Here is a 17606-nt window from a genome sequence, read left to right on the forward strand (position 1 = left end):
TCGGAAGCTGGCTGGAATCTGTTCACTGAAATCAGATACAATCAAGATTTTCCACCATACTTTTCTTGGTGCAACTGTTAAAAGCCCTTTGGCCTGAGGGTGTCTGTTGGACACAAAATTAAAGAAACTCTGGTCCGAGACCATAAGTTGTTCAAGGTTGAGAAGAAATATCTCAACAAGGATGGCTAGTGTAGCATTTTCTCATCTTGATTTGCGTGATGGTACAACTACATGATTGTACCACCTTCCTGTCATGAAACAATTTCTGCTACTCTTTATTTTTCATTTTCATTTGGCACTATTTCATGCCAGGACTACAGTTGAATTGGAGGGCGTGAATAAATATTCGAATATTGTACAAAACAAGTGGTGGGCCTGGCAGTACAGCATGATTAATGTATTGACAAGTCACATGTACCCCTGGGCCATTAAATGTAAACTGAGTCTTACGTAGGTGACCTTGAAAGCTATCTGCTTGACTCTGCAAGCATCAAGTCATCAAACAATCACATACATACGTTCAAAAGAAAAATAAATGAGGAAGAAAGTCATCAGTGAGCATATGGCAGCAACATCAACAACATAAAGAGAGTCACAACGATGCAGTTTAAAAGTTTATAAGTTGCTCATGATCTGCCATGTTTTCAAGTTACTGTCCTAAAGCATATGTGGCAATACCAGTTTTACCAGTACGGGATAATTTTATAGTCCGTCTCTTTGGGCAAAACACATTATCGCTAGCTACATTGTAAAGATTTAGACAGTGATTGATACAGTCACAATGTCTTTTTGTCGCATTCTTACTCTTGGACTCTTGGCCGCTGTTCTAGGAACCTGTGAAGGCCAAGATGACACAGGTAGGGCCATTTATTAATTTACTACTTCTTGGGACAGTCACAGTCACTGTATGACAAGTTTACGACGGCAAATTGGGGGGATTCTTATGGATAGTAGTAGACATGCTGTACCGATTCCAGCTTTTTGTGCCAAAATGGTTAATGTCTTGGATCCCTGTCCATTCTTTTACAAAATGTGTATATTACCGGGTATAGCTAAACTGATAATGGCAAAAAATAATTGCATCCTCTGTGAGATTGAAAACATCCCGGACCCTCAAGATGTAGTGCCTGGCCGTCCGAGCCCGCCCCACCCGGATGGCCGGATGCCCCTCACAGAAATACTGGGGACGTCCGATCATCCCACCCAACCCATCCCTGACCCCTCTGATGTAGGCATGGAAGAAAAAGCCCCAAACTCATCTCTTTTTGGGGTACCAACTATATAAAAAGCTAGAACCTGAGCCTACGATACAAAATAAGCAACCATTTTCCGTCAGCCACATGTAAAGCCTCGGTCACATACCGCCGTACGTGCATCTGCGTGCTGTCTACGTGCAAAAACGTGGGCAAACAAAGGGCATCCGTAATTATAAGTGGTACCACCTCTGTACGGAATCCTACAGATTTGGAAGCATGCAGACACGACGTAGAACTTTAAGTGCTTGTATGTAAGTTGTAAAACTTTTTCTGTGTGCGGTCTGCAGATTCACCACCCGTACGTGCGAGTGTGGGCGACGCGCGTGCCCCGTACATACCGTACGTAAGAAGCACGTGTGAGTACGGCCTCCTTATGGTAAAGTTGCAATCGCACAGAGATACATTGTAAGCAGGTACGACTCACCACTTGCGCAACGAAGGATGCAAGCAACCACTCACGGCCAGGCGTGGCGTGCAGACCACACTCTTATACCTTGCGCAACCGTGCGAGTGACATGCGTTGACGCCACTCTTTCCCCACGTTTTCAGAAAAACGTAGCAGACGTGGCCTCCCAATAAAAAGTACGGACAAAAAGCACGCATGACGGGTTGTGACCGAGGCTTAAATAAATTTACATTCAGTTGGTATTAAAAAATGACCGTAGAATTAACTTCGACAATCCTATTTTGCCGTCCTAAAATTACACATTTCTCTGATTACTTTGTACAATGTATATAATAACTATTAGTAAGTATAAAATTTTACTGATACTCCAATTTTAGGCAGGGCATTAAGATAAGCCATCCTGTAAATGTAGCAGACTGTGTCTCATACTTGCCCTTTGAAGTGGGTGTAACTGTTAAAAGATCACATCTGTCCTTTGTGGCTGAATTTAACGCTTCAATAACCCTATTATTACCTCATCTTGGTGCAGAAACAGTCGTGACTTGGTGTAATGTAACGGATGCACAAATACAACACTTGATTTCAGATACTTCTGAAGATTTCTGCCTGACTGATGATGGGGAACCATGGAATGATCAAGTCAAAGTTACAGGTCAGCTGCTGTGTTTTGCTGTCTAGAGTCACAGGACCTTTTTAGTAGTACAGCTTTTGATGTCGGGTAACATTTAACAACCAGATAAGGTGCACCTTGCCATAAGCTAGTTACTGAGTAACAATTCAGTCATCTGTTAAATAGTGGCACTTGAGGCAATATCTCTCTCACTCTCTCTCTCTTTCTCCCCCTTCTCTGTGTGTTTAATTGATGAAATTTTGATACCTCACAAAAAATTAGTTAAGGCCACACCAAGTAAATTTTATGGATGACGTCCTTTGGAGACCCCAAATCTAATGCGAGAGGGCGAAAAAAAAACAAGAAGGGCCCTAAAAAACAAGATGCCTAGATTAGAAATATACTAAGAGACGACAAATGTTAGGACACAAATTGGATGAAGTGACACTCGGTTGGGTTAAGGCAGCCTATGGCCAACTATGATTAGTATTTCATACATATGGCTGTAACTTTTGATAGCTTGGTCGCACCACAACTTAACTTCACACAGTTCTAGTAGTACTTGAAACACATTGAATAAAGGTTATTTTGTTTTTACTACTTCTGAATTTTTGGGTTAAAAATCAACATTTTGGTTAAAAAGAAGCTGTTTACTTCATGGCTTTACGCGCAAGCGGTAACAACACCTTTCATCATGATATTTTACAAGTAGAAAGCCAACCCCCTATTTATTATTTTTGTCCGAGGCTATTTTGTTTTAAATGACAGTTACATTTTTTTTTTTGGCCAAAAACGACAGAAACAGCTATTTTTCTGTCATTTTTCGTTAAAAAATCGCCACAGTTAGAAAATTTTGACTTATATGCAAAATAGCCTCGGACAATTTTGATAAAAAAGTGATAATACGTAAACATGGATTACTCTAAAGATGAATTATGTTGTTTTCAGCTGCGCGTAAAGCCGTTTAAGTTATACTCCGTGAATAAAATGCGTAACAACGCGGGTTTACAGGGGAAACATACAAATGACCGCCGGTAACCCCGAATTCGAACACGCGTTCTATTCGAATGACGTCATATCGAACATGGTGGAACATGATTCAGGTTCGAAACATGTATGTGGCAATCGTGCAGACACACGTCCGAACTCGAACATGAATATCAGCCTAGGCCGCCTTAACCCAACCGAGCACAGTGTAACAAGCAAGAAGTCTTTTATTCATCATCAAAACAGCAATAAATCAGGTGGAACAGCAGTTGTCGTCCTGTCCTGTTTTTGCGGTACGGGTTTCACGTCAATCTGACGATTTGCGGCACTACATGTATAGTATGTTTGGTCATAGTTACAGGAAGCGGAATTTCTTGTTTTTTTTTCTAGGAACAGGCCAAAATCAATGCGCGCGCGGACGTCATCCATAAAATTTACTTGGTGTGGCCTAATACATTATCATGGGTTGAAGGTGTCCAAAATTTGGCAATCGATGTCTTTTTGCACTACAGATCTCTTGGTGCATTACAACAATGTATTATATTGCATTTAGACCGAAGTCTTTGGCAGTTCTAGAAATTTGCAAGGTTCCTCCGTCACTTCTTTTGACCTGTATGTGAGGCTTAAAATCGTTGACTGGGTGTGCCTATCTGCAGTCGTCATTCCAGCCGACAAGTCGGTGAAGAACTTAAGCTAATGTAAAGAATGGTTGATTATGTCTGGGTTGTAATGAAAACTCTAATCAAAATCTTTTGTCAATGCCTGAGCTATTTGAGTCCTTTCTGAAATGTATAGTTTACATCATTAAAATACTGAATCAACGTTTACTCAAGGTACAATGTTTTAAAACGGACTGGGATGTATCAGTTGTGTCTGAATCATGTACATTGTACAGTCATGTGTACCTTAAGTAAATACACATGTAGATGTATCCAGGTGTCTGAGAAGTCCTTTGTCATGCTTTTGCAGATATCCCACGTCTGCACTTTGCCGGTAAGTTTCTCGCCGACTTGTCAACGTTCAACAACCGTCCAAACAATTTCAACATCACGACATTCAAACCTGACAAGGAACCTGGTTGGAATACACGAGGAAGTGCTGCCTTCAGGCTGTTTGAGTGCAACGTTACTCGAGTCTGCCTTTCAAATGGACTGTGTGTGGATGATCCTCATGACGATCCAATTATTCGCCAGCCAATTACAGGTGAGTTCATCTTCAGGACATTCATGTGGGCCCGCTTGCCCTTTTCCTCAGAGCGCAATCAGCCGTTTTAATTCTACGTAGAGCGTGGACGGACCGCTCTAATATTTTTGCTTAGAGCGTATTCGCCATTTTAATTCTACGTAATGCGTTGTAGCCACTTGGAATTTATAGTAAAGTGTAATCGAGAAGTTTCCGAACTCAGCGTAGAGCGTTGTCAGGACCCCCCCCCCTTGCAGACCCCCATTCATGTTCTGTGTGCTGTTTTAAATTTGTTGCATTCATTACTTGTAGACTTGGGTCTGTCAACATTTACAAAGTAAATTCCCGCAAAATGATTGCTCTGGTCAAACCAGGGTGCCATAGAGGCGCGGCATATTCCAACACAGGACGGACGAAACAAGTATATGTAGTAAGAAGATATTCAACGGGCGGGTTGAATTGGCGCAAACGACAGAGCCTCTGGTTCCCCTTCTTGGTTGTTTCCTTGACATGAGTGTCCCACTTCAAGTCAGCTTGAAATGTCACCCCAAGACACTTGGCTACACAGACAACAGCTAGCTGGTGACCATCGATGTACTTGCCAACCTAAATAAACACTGCTGATATTCATGCCGTATGACATGCGTGCAAAACTCGTTTAAGATTGGAAGCATGGAGAGTCCAACATATCTCATTGACGGCTCAAAATGACTGTAATGGGTTTGTCCAGAATCGTGTCTGAGGGATTTTCGAAAAAGGGCCTTGATTAGACGGGGCTAAACTCGAACAGGTGACTAGTTTTAAATACCTTGGGGTCACTATTGATTGCCTACTCAAATGGAATGAACATTTCAAACATAAATAGTACAAGAAATTTGCTCATCAGACCATTGGCATTATTAAGCACTTGAAACCCTACCTAAACAGACAAGCCCTAGATGTACAGTAATGTACACAACGCTATTCATTCCACACATACAGTACTGTAGCACTGTCTGGGACACAGCAGGGAAGGGATACATTGAAAATTTGCAAAAGCTACAAAACAGGGTGGGTCGGGTGATTCTGGGCTGTGACAGGCAAACTTCTACCTCAACCCTTCTAAACACACTAAAATGGGTCCCAGTGGTTGAAATACATAAGAAAAGCAAAGCTACTCTCGTCTATAAAGCTATTAACGGTTTGACTCCTTCCTACATCTCTGCAATGTTCACCCAATTATCACACGTGCATACTCATAACACTCGCCTCAGGGCACAAGGAGGCCTAGGTCTTCAGTTGCCAATGACTAAGCTAGAATACAGAAGACGTGCCTTTTCTTCGTCTGGGGCGGTATTGTGGAACATACTACCACATCACCTAAAAGCAGCCAGGACCCTAGCAGCCTTCAAACAACTCTATGTACTGGGCAATCATTGATATGCAAATTCCAAGCCTGATTTTAATCTTTATCTCTTTTTTGTCCTACAATGTACCTTGGTTTTATGTTAAATGATGGTCAGGCTTCACTTTTGTTTCACGTATTATGATTTCATGCGCAATGTATGCTACCTAAGTTAGCTTGCTTTATGTATTATTTAGTAACTTTTGTAACTTTATAAGTTACTTTTGTTGTTATTTGTATTAATTTGAGTTTGATGTTTTTGTTTGGGGTCTTCCCCAGGCCCAGGACTCATTGAAAAGCGGCCTACGGGCGATAATTATGTATCCCCCTGGTTAAATAAATAAAAACAAACAAACAATTATGAGCAATTGAGTGCGAAAAATGTAAAAAAATGCTGTTTTTTCACATTTATGTCGACAAAAACTATACTTAAAATCAGAAATTTAAAAAATTCCTAAGACACGATTTTTTAATGTTATTCCTAGTCGTCAAAAAATATAAAAATCGGGGATTTGGGGTAATATACGTAGCCAATCTTAATGAAACGGTGTTTGCCTAAAAACATGACTCGGACTGTCTCAGACTGGCGCTCCAAATCCCGAAAAAAATTATCTTTCGGAGCGAGATTTTTAAAAATTAGTAATTTAACGTAAACAACTAACATTAAACCTATGTAAAGACGATAATTTCATTTCATTTTGACGGAATTCACCCTTCAATACTATTTGTTTATTTTCAGGTGGTTTACGGGTAGTCCAAAATAGGCCAAACTTGCGTCTTGTAACCCGATACGTTTTCGAATCCCCCTAGCAATGAGAAAGAATACCATAGTGACAGACCGCCGTGATTCCATCTTGCTGGACATTTTGAGGTTAAAGGTTGTTGTTGAATTTTTTTTGTTGTTGTTGCTTTGAACACCATCCAGATTCCAGGCCACCAATTTTTGGTTCCATACATGTACAATTGATATATGTCCTGCAGGATCTGACAGTGCTGTAGCAGGCAAGATGGTTGACCTCGATCCATACCAGCAATTGCAGTCTCAGCTTTGGGGACTTGTTGTTGGAGTCAATGGAACATTCCAAGGAGACTTTGCACTTAGGTCCTTCAATGGACTGCGCTCTGCAGCATGTAGTCAATGCGAAGATGATGACACAAAGGACTCGGCTTACTTCCTTTCAAGGCTTATAAACGTAAATTGGTTAAAAGGACAGGACTTGAACAACTCAAAGTTTCTCAAGGACGTGATGGCCTTGCGTTGCAAAACAGGGTTTCAATTATATGTAAAACTTAACGTGCGCTTAATGACAATAAATCAGTCCTCTCCAAACTTTCCTTTCGGAACTGTATTTGGTACCATATTTGCTGCTGTTGTAGAACCACCTGTTCCTCATGGCCCGTACAATAGGATGCTTTGGAGCGACGTACCAGGGGAACTCTTTCATGCACCTTTTTACGTTGATACACAAAGGAAGAAAGTAGTTGTGGACTTTGCTAACAGCGTAGATACTGACCCTGATGGAAATGTCATCAAGATAACAGGCAGCCTCCACCTGATCCAGTGCAACCACACACAGTGTAGTGGCTGTGAGGCGTTGGAGTCATCCAGGTTATACATAGGAGAAATTATCCACTTCACAAAAAACTGGTTACATCAAACTGCAGGTGTGGTTGAGTTTTCACTGACGGACACGGTGGCGGAAGACGTTCTTTCCACTCCGTTGGCAGTCATGGAGCGAGTCAACGATACTATCTGTCAAGTCTTGTTGCAAGAGAGACCAGACGGGGTGTTCGTCAGTTCAGTTGATGAACCCGTGTTTCGCAAACAGCCGGGAGAAAATTGGTCTTTGACACTGCGTGCATTTCAGTTTGGTCAATCAATTGCAGGAGTTTTTCTTCAACCTTACCTTTTCACAGGTTCATCTTATGAGGGCACAGGAGTTCCGAAAGACGCTGTGGTTGTTTCCCCTGCAATCACAGATGCTAACGGTATGGCTCTAATCAATTTTGCCTCTCAAGATCCGGGAGAACCGAGGGCAGATAAGCAACTTGATGGACAGATTTATGTTTACCATTTGAATGTCTCTCTGGAACCAGGTCAAGACCCCTTCCAGGCCATGGACTTTATGATCTCGGTTCATCTTTATTCTGACTACAAGCTTTTGGGAAGGCCTACATGGTACAAAGACATTTATCCAATCTTCCAGCAATATGCCAACCTCTATCCAGTCATGAAGCCCATAGTCGACCTCGCAAGCTATGAAGATGTTACATGGGAGCCTAACCATAGGATGCTGAAGTACGCATTGGAGCTACCTATGGAACATCCTAACCATATGCCGGTGTCCCGAGATCTATCGCCGAAGAGGAGAGAAATGATTCTCTCCTGGCTAGATGACACCAATAACAATGAACGTCGGCCTCCCCTAGGAAAGGTTAACTTCAATCTAACTGACATAAAAACTGCCTTACAGACAGCCATACAGCTGGAGCTGGCAACCATCCCCCCCTATCTTAGTGCCCTTTTCTCCATAAAGGAAGGGTGCAATGAAGAGGTCGCTGGGTTGATCACTGGTATAGTGATAGAAGAGATGCAACACTTGGCACTGGCGGCAAACGTCTTGAACGCAATCGGTGGAACTCCCGTGCTGAACACGGAGAATGTGGCACCCTCCTATCCATCATCACTACCAGGAGGGGCAAACCCCGACCTCACAGTCACCCTCGGAAGATGTTCTCTTGACCGTATTCGAAACGTGTTTCAAAAAATCGAAACACCAGAGTGCAGCCTTTCAACTAGTCCAGTGACGGCGCTGTTTCGGCACAGAAACTTTAACTCCGACAATGCCTTTACCGACCAAGGCTTGAAAGTGTTGAATGACAAATGCAAAGAAGCTCGTTCCCAAATATCTCCTCAGACCATCGGTGGGATTTACATCCATCAAATCCTGTGCCCCATGCTGCAACAGGAACGCCATGCCAAGAAATCCGGGGCGACTATATTCGTTGGAAATGTTAGTAGGCAACTAACAAAGAAGCAGTGGTATGGAGGTGCCAGCGATGCTACCTTTGCAGTAAGAGATATGACAACTGCAATCAAGGCCATAGCATACATTGTGATGGAAGGCGAGGGAAGTGACCCTTGTGATCCCTTTGACCAATACGGCGAACTGTCCCATTATTTCAAGTTTGCGGAAATTGCGCATGGAAGGAGGCTGGTGAGGACGGATAACAACGCGTGCTCAAGTAGCAAGACTCTGACATCAGAAACTAGTAGTGAGAAGTGTTATCGCATAACTCAACCGACCATGTTTGATGACCACATAAGGTTTCGCCCATGTAAACAAGATGCTACATGCAGCACAAGCTTTCACTTCGTTGGTCCGATGATTCCATTCTATGAGGCTAGTGTGTGGCCCACCATTTCCAATCCAAGGAGCAATATGTACCCATCTAATTCCAAGGCCAGGAATTACTCCGACATCTTCAACAAAGTGTACACAGATCTACTGAAATGCCTCCATGAGTCGTTCAATGGTCAGCCCGATCGAATGGGGGACTGCATGGGCATGATGAAGTCACTAAAAGTGTGGGCTGACAAGCTTGTGCGAACGCCGATTGACCCAGACGGAGATCCCAACATCGGTCCGAACGCAGCACCAACTTTCGAGTTTTATGACCAAAACATGTAACAGGCCCCTTGCAAGGTTACAACGACATAGAAAAAGAACTACAAGTATGTAGAACCGGGATCTATAAGCCTCTCAAAGATAAGAATGGAACCAAGCAAATTCTTGTCAAAGCATCAAGTCAAATTCTAAGAAATTTTGAAGATAAAATATTATACAAATTATGTTCTGATATTCATGATTTCCATCTAATTGTCTAACACATTATTCAATCTATGTTAACATACCAAACTTATCACCATCTGTCAATTACCTTTGGGGCTATTCTTTCAAACCCTGGAATAAAATCGGCCGCTGCCATTAAGACAGACACTCAAACTGAAACATCTGCTTGGAGATCAGGCCTAGGTATAATCGCACCAGCTGAACAATGGCAGCATTGATGCGAGATCTGCTTGGAGAAATGTTAGCTACTGAAGACAAACCACAAATGTGGGGACTGTTCCACACCTCAAAAATAGGGGTATATCCTGATGAAATTTTGTACTTTGCCTATAAAAACTGCTACAGTGCAAAAATAACAACAACAAAGTGCATCATACGGGGCATACTACACACAAATGAAGCCAACAGATCATGAGTTACAGCTGCGAACACATCAGCAATTTTTCGGCGATCCGCCATGACCCCCTTCATAGCATGACTACCATGATTGGAACATCAAAAACCGCACATCTATAACATTTACAGAATACATGGCTTGTTCCAAAATTTCATCACAATAAAATATTATTAGATGACCTATAAAAAATCATTAAGGTAAAAAAAAATGCATCAACTAGACCATACTAGTAGACAATGTACCAAACTACGTCCCCAATGCAACAAAGGAATCGCAAGCAACAGCTACAAACACAACTTTTTAGGCTTCATCAATTTTAATACTTGTCATGTACTCCATCCGGAGGCGGTCTGCCTATTTACCGGAATACACAGGAAAACACAGTTAAACACCGGAAAACACCGGAAAACACATATAGGAGGCTAAAATCTACCGGAATACACCCTGCTTAGACGAGATAACATCCCAAATTGCTGTGTTTTGCCATTAAATAGCGTGTAAATCGCCGCAGGAACCCGGCAACAAGAAATCATTATAATTTAGCGATCGGTGGAGGCGACCCGACCAGTCGCCATGTTTGTTTACATTGCGGACTACGCTGTTTGTTTAGCGCCATCACAGAAGAGATTATTCAGATTGATGCGGTTCCCATACACAGTGCACACAACTCCGAACTAGTTGGAAGAAAGATAGTTGCATAGGATGCCCGTGAATGATTGCTACGAGGTCGGTCTGTTGGATAAAAGCGCAAAAATCCGACGATAAAACTGCCAGACATTTTCCGGAAGCAACGCAAATCGAAGGTCAATGACCCGCACAGAGCGAGTGCGTGCGTCAGCGAGCGGCGGCATTTGATAATTTCCTGCAAAGCTTGACACTGAAATTTCATCTGATTTTGCCGAGGACAGCCCTGAAGTTTTATCGTAGTCGATCTAAAACATAATCGCCAGGATCTGAACATGTTCTCTTCAGCGATATTTAGGCGATCGCAATTCGCTCATGAGCGTCAGGGTACGCTGACTTCGGCACCATTCGATCATGAATAAAGAACACCAAATACACCAAAAATCCGGATAAGAATATTTATTTCCCCAAAAGACTTTTTGAGTTATACATTTATTCACAAGAATTTCGTTATGTAGTGGTGGAAATTAGCGTTATTTTCAATGATATACAAACAAAAACCGGACGCTAAAACTGCCAGACATTTTGCTCTTCGAGTCCACTCAGCCGCCGGAACAACGCAAGCCGAAGGTCAATGACCTGCGCCCGGCCAGTAAACAAACTCGGTCGAACACGTAACGTGTTACATCGGCACGCCACGGCATCAACAATTTGCTTCAATCAAATGCACGAAATTGCGACCAGAGTACGTCGCCGATGAAACCACTACAGTTTGGACTCTATAGTAAAAGTAGCTAAGTTTGATATTGTGACTGTTTGTTTGAGAAATAAAACTGAATCTATTGATACATTTTGGGTGGCGCGTACTTTTCCCACAGCGTGGCTTCACGTACATGTACTTGATTGACAGGCGTTCCCTTTGAAGAGGTTGCCGCCGGGCGCCGCTGGCGCCGACTAGTCTAGTCGGGCGGCTCCAATCAGTTTCGTCCATCTTCGTTACAAACACGATCTGCACCGACTATAACCGAGCCTCTGTGATTGGTTTCCGAAGAATCTCGAAAATTGCCGAATATAAAGAAGATTGTTCTCCAGCGTTTGTTTGTGTATACAGTGCGGAGCTAGAGCATTCAGACCAGGCATAAAGGGACTGATGTTTCCGCACAAAACCAATCGTTTTTCTACTCCAATCGCCTGTTGACACGACATATGAAGTCTTTCACTATATAGCTTTCATTATATAGCTGATTGCTGAAGTAGTCTTCTTGATTGTGAAAGAATTGATGATATTTGCTACTGGAAATTCGACAACAAACACGCCCGGCGTTGCGTGTGCGTCGCAAGCCAAACTTTAGGAAGCGAGTAGACAGTAGGTCCTTGTTCTAACATGAATAATTCCTGCCGAATATCACTAGAAAAATTGTCCAGATGTTCTGCTTAATTTAAAATGATAAACTGGGGTTAAAAAAAACAGTTTTCTGAGCTGAGAGTTGGCTAGGGCGGGAAGGTATCGAAGGAGCCGGCGGCTTGCCCACATCGGCAGCGCAGCGTGGATCCGGCAGCGTTTGCGACAAATCGAGGCCGCAACACGTGTGGCTATGTAGTAACATTGTTGTACTAATACATGTAGTAATCTCTGCTGCTTAAACAAGCATCTAAACGAGGACGAAAGATCCAACGTAACGAGGACCAAACACCCATGACCACGAGGACGAAAGATCCATAATATAATAGGACAAGAAAAACGGTTCATCATTTTTAGAAATTGGCGTCACATGATTGTCACTGAGAAAACGTGACGGATAAAGGTTCACTAGCGTTATAGCCGGCTGCTAAGTAAACAAACATGGCGTCTGACCCGGGTCGACTCCGCCGATTCATAGTGATTTCTTGTTCCCAACGTCATCTAACAAAGTCATATACGACTTATTTCATGCCAGAATGTAGCAACTTGCGGTACCTGCATCAAAGACCTCTTCATTTCGGTAAATTTCACTTCTGTACGGCGATCGCGTTAAACAAACATTTCGTAGTCGGCAATGTAAACAAACATGGCGACTGGTCGGCTCGCCTCCGCGATCGCCGATCGCCAATAATTTCATAACGATTTCTTGTTTCCGCGGCGATATACACGTTACTTCATGTCAAAATACAGCAATTCGATATGTTATCTCATCATATCAGGGTGTATTCCGGTAGATTTTAGCCTCCTATATGTGTTTTCCGGTGTTTAACTGTGTTTTCCGGTGTATTCCGGTAAATAGGCAGACCCATCCGGAGGTCATGACTTCCTTCACGGAGTAACAAGCAAAGAAAGTAGGGATATGAGAAAAGCCCATTCTGCATTCAAAAGTACATGACAGGCTGACACAGTGTGCAAACGACATCAATGGTGAACCAGAGACAAATTGCCACACCACTAACATGAACGAATGAATATGAATTTGGATATTAAACTTTGACATGGATCTTAGAAATTTCAACCATCACTTCTTTGAGCTTCTTTGAGCAGATACATGTTGTACCAAGGAGGTTAACCTCCTTGGTTGTACCCATGCTAGAAAATAGTGTGAAGGAAGAAGTTGTATGAAGAGTTTAATTAGTACTTCTGTCTAGTACTCTATTTCAAGGTGTTCAATATTGGGAAACAGTCTATTTTTATCTTTTTTTTTTGGATGTCATGTATCAATTATTATACTGCAACACAACAACAACCTGAACATACATAATGTATGGCAAATCTTAATAACAAGTTAGAAACTAAACTTAAACTCTAAGCAAATTTCTACCATTGGTAGAATTTACTACATTGTAATAAGCAGTTTCTTAGATTACATGTATATATGTCCTAAGGCTTTTATCAATAATATATTAGATTCTGCTATAGAAGGTGACAGGCATGTACATAATATATCACACATACCATAGTATAACATTTTATCAATTGGAAACTTCAATGAGAAACGGATATTATACATTTAAAGTTAAAATATAGGAATCATCTGCTTTATACACCTAGGTCATTGTACACAGTTAAACACATTGTGCTTTTACAAAACATTACAAGGTCACCAATTTAAACTTAAAGTTTGTACTACAAAATCACCAATAAATTCAGTTCATGACTGCTATTGACAGGTGCTGTGATCACATCGGTTGAGGCCTGGCTAAGACAGTGATTAAGATAATTTTTTCTTCTAGACACTTTAAAATGTATTACTTACTAAATATGGTATTGGTGAAGAAAGGTTGTACATATGATGGAGAAGCCATAAAAATCCTTTTACTTAACCCAGATATAAATTTGTGTAACAAGTTTAAGGTGAATACAAGTTCTAAACGGGAACTATATGTGGCTTCAGATGTCTTATTGAGAGACGACTGCATGTGCGAGATGTCAGTAATAGCTTGAGGAATATATATTTAGATAATTAAATATATGTGTGTGTGTGTGTGTGTATGAGTGTGTGTATGTATGTATGTATGTATGTACATGTATGTACATGTATGTATGTATGTAGCCACAGCTGCTCCGCTAGAATCTACCGATTACATTATAACCTTTGTGATGAAAGCAATCCATAGCAGTCCGTAAGGAAATTGTTAATCAAGCAATGGACGAAAAATAGCAGATGCTACCAGTACTTGATTTAATATTAATGTCTGACAACGGTTTTAGAAATCTATCCAGTTGCTTGAGTAGCAATTTCCTTACGAGTGTATCTCAATTTACCTGGATATCTTAAGCCTTCATCTGATTCAACATAAATGAAAAAATCATTCTTTAAAATGTTGAGTACAAAAGCAAGTAATCAAAAGCAATTCATTGTTTCTAGACTTGTTCTTGCACTTGAACTAGAACTTAGGACAAAAGCTGTGACAATGACACTCACACAGAAATCGTTTCCAGCACAATGATCATGACTGAAAACCCTGCCGCTAAAACACATACAGAACAGGCAGCATAGAATGTCATGGTTACTTTTGTACTCTTCATCAAAAGAAAGTTCCATGGCCCCATGGCCAAAATCCTAATGCCAAAAATTGATTGGGAAAGAAAAGTTGCCAGTAAAATTTTGCCGTTTGTCAGATACGGTAGTTACTAGTACTCTAGCCTGAGTGCAATCTGTTTTGTAATGGGGCTCCTTGCACTCGCTGATAAGAAAAAAGCATCTCACGCTGGTACATTCTTCTGCTTTTTTTGGGTGAGTGCATGTACTGTACTGTACTGTACTATCCTGGAGCATGGAGCCCCTTTAAAAAAAACAGCACCCAGTAGTGTAGGCTATAGCTCAATTAATAGTAGTATAACTTTTGTGACACAATAAAGGATAAGAGACGTCCCAACTTACAAAGAGCGGCATGTCTGTCTTCTTCTCCAGTCCGTACAAAGTTCTTGAAAGCATCATGGATCATCGACGTCCTTTGGATGGAATCTGTTAACACAAGTAAGGTATCAATAACTACATGTAGCTAGAGGTGAAGGCTCGGGTAACTGGTCGTTCCATAGCCTTTTACAGGCCATAAGAGCAACAGGCTGTCAGTCCATTGTGTTTAGCTTAGGGCACTATATAAATATTGGAAGGCGGAGCCCATCCCTCTCCTCCCACTGCCTTTTACATGTACCTCCCCAAATGGGTCAGGTACTCTTTTTAGTTTACACCTGGGCAGAGTCATGCTAAGTGCCTTTCCCAAGGACACAACGTCATGCCAGGAATCAAACCCGTGACCGCTCGTGTCCTTTGTCTCCTACTGTGCTAGCCTTACCCCCCACACATGTAGTGTATGCCATTCAATGACGATCTCAGCTTCTTTTGTAAAGACAATGACAGTGTCTGTATCTGTCTGTATCTGTATAGTCAGTATAACCGCCTTTCGGCGTAACACATCAGCTTCGCAGGCACACGACGCGGCGGCAGCTGGCTGCATTACACCGATCGACTTGTTACACCTAACCCTTGAACATCTAACTCTAGATTTTGTTTAAAGCTATCTAATGACAATGCCCCTGCTGTACTTGTGATCATCTACTGACAGTCTGATCATTAAAAAAAAATTCCATACCATTGCTTTCCTGATATTAATTTTGCCTCTTCCCAGTCATCTAATTTTTTTACCCCGCAGCTGAAAAGCCTTCGGACTTCTTGAACAAAAGCACTCAGCTATAATAAGTGGCCAGGTCAAGAGTCGACATGCACTGAAGACTGCCATGCATGGTCAGTTTGCAGGGTGTCAAATTTCCCACTTAACCATACCGCTAAATACACATATGAGTACTTATGCAAATTCTTGGTTGGTGCCAAGCCAGGAAGGATTGGTTTAGTACAAAATTGTAGCAATAGTACAAACATACAAAGTTTGAAACATAAACAATGTATATAATGTTACATGTAATAACTAAATGTTGTGCACCTCAGTCCTGTTGATTTGGAATAGAAAATGACTTTTAATATATACTAGCAGTCAGAGTTCTAAGATGCTTCAAGAGTCAGAGGCTATTCACAAATTGACCACAATACCTTTCTATATTTACATTTTTTTTACAACAAAATATTATATTTAATCGATATCTAACATTAATTAGCCATACACCACCTGATCCAAGACAAATTTGTGATCAAGAAACAACAGGACTATGAAAGGCAAGTGAAAGAAAAAATAGCAAAATCTTACCAAGTTGGAGACTGGAAAACATCTAAGTTAACGTTACAACTTACAAGTGTGCAATAATTTGTTTAAAAGCAAGTAATGCATACGCACCTTGTTAACGTTTCGGTACTCGAATCCAGACACCCCTGCATGTAACCACTGCAAAGCACGTACATTAAGATCGACGTCTCCACATGTCAACTTCTACAAATCATCATGGAGGTTTTATATTTATGCAAAACGCAGAATAACGCCGGTAGTTCGTGGAAACCCGGAAAAAGGAGCGTCAATTTCAACTTTGAACTTTGACCAAGCTAGTACGCGCCAATTTACTTTTAACCTTTAACCAGAGATACCAAAGAGTCTTTAGGGGTGCAAATTGCCGAAATAAGTAAAGCATACAAATTACACAAATATTGATGATTTCTAATTTTAAGATTTAAAAGTTTATTGTCAATGTATTCTAAATCATATTATAGAGGACATCTTTACTGTATTAATAATTATCGTAGTGCTACCCTAGTTTAGAGTGGACTCGTCCAAAATGGCAGCGACGAGAAGTTCAGAATCGGGCAAATCTCCGCAAACTTCAGGGTCTTTATTCCCACAACCGAAGGTCAGGGGCAAGAAAAAGCGCGTGAGCAAGAAGAACAAGTCCGCCTGGAGAAAACACAGCGATATCAAGGACATAGAGGACTTTCTTGACGATCAGAGGCTTCAGCTAAGAACTGGGTAAGTGCGCACATAGCCATACATACACGTGCATGCCCCCCTCCCCCTATTTTAAATTCCTTATGTCCTGGAAAATAATTTACAAACGAGTTGAACCATACTAGGATCCTCCATTAAAAGATTGGTACTGATAGAGTTCAGGGAAAATGTAACATATACATGTATTAAGCATACACATAATAAATAGTTGGTGCTGATATAGCCGTGGCGACTCTTGACTCGGGCTTACATTGCATTACCCTCAGCAAGAGTCGTGGAAAGATCCATTGGCAGAACTGCACATTTCCCTTTGGCTGCACGATCCTCCGTTTTTGACCCGGTTTTTTGCTGTCTCGAGCTTCCCTACAATATAACTCCACAATTGGCCGGTTGCCGATGTTTAGATCAGCCTAAATATTCCACAGCGCGACAGAAAAGTAGTAAAATAGCTAGTCGGCACAAGCTGGCGGCCATCTTGGATATAGTCGGGAATGTCCGCTACCGCCGTCGGGAACGCTCGGTAGCCTTTCCGGTTATAATCGGAGAGCT

General features: G+C 41.6%; 2 protein-coding genes across 4 annotated transcripts in view; one reads left to right on the forward strand and one right to left on the reverse strand.

Annotated features, from left to right (window-relative positions):
• LOC109484227 (tubulin polyglutamylase TTLL4-like) overlaps positions 1 to 16654 on the reverse strand; it is a 30382-nt gene extending 13728 nt beyond the window's left edge. Inside the window, exons 1-2 of one of the 2 annotated variants that reach the window (XM_019787488.1) lie at positions 16458 to 16654; positions 15050 to 15120 (exon numbers count right to left, since the gene is read on the reverse strand). In XM_019787488.1, coding sequence (XP_019643047.1) covers positions 15050 to 15106 — 57 coding nt within the window. In that variant the 5' untranslated portion in view covers positions 15107 to 15120; positions 16458 to 16654. Of the gene's footprint in view, positions 1 to 15049; positions 15134 to 16457 lie in introns of both variants that reach the window. The other variant, XM_019787487.1, reaches the window with a different exon arrangement.
• Positions 16655 to 16851: 197 nt separating this feature from the next.
• LOC109484239 (glioma tumor suppressor candidate region gene 2 protein-like) overlaps positions 16852 to 17606 on the forward strand; it is an 8609-nt gene continuing 7854 nt past the window's right edge. For both annotated transcript variants that reach the window (XM_019787510.1, XM_019787508.1), the window contains exon 1: positions 16852 to 17078. In XM_019787510.1, the coding sequence (XP_019643069.1) occupies positions 16891 to 17078 (188 nt within the window). In that variant the 5' untranslated portion in view covers positions 16852 to 16890. The remainder of the gene's footprint in view (positions 17079 to 17606) is intronic.

This window comes from Branchiostoma belcheri, unplaced genomic scaffold, assembly GCF_001625305.1.
Source record: "Branchiostoma belcheri isolate BF01 breed outbred unplaced genomic scaffold, Haploidv18h27 scaffold69, whole genome shotgun sequence".
NCBI lineage: Eukaryota > Metazoa > Chordata > Leptocardii > Amphioxiformes > Branchiostomatidae > Branchiostoma > Branchiostoma belcheri.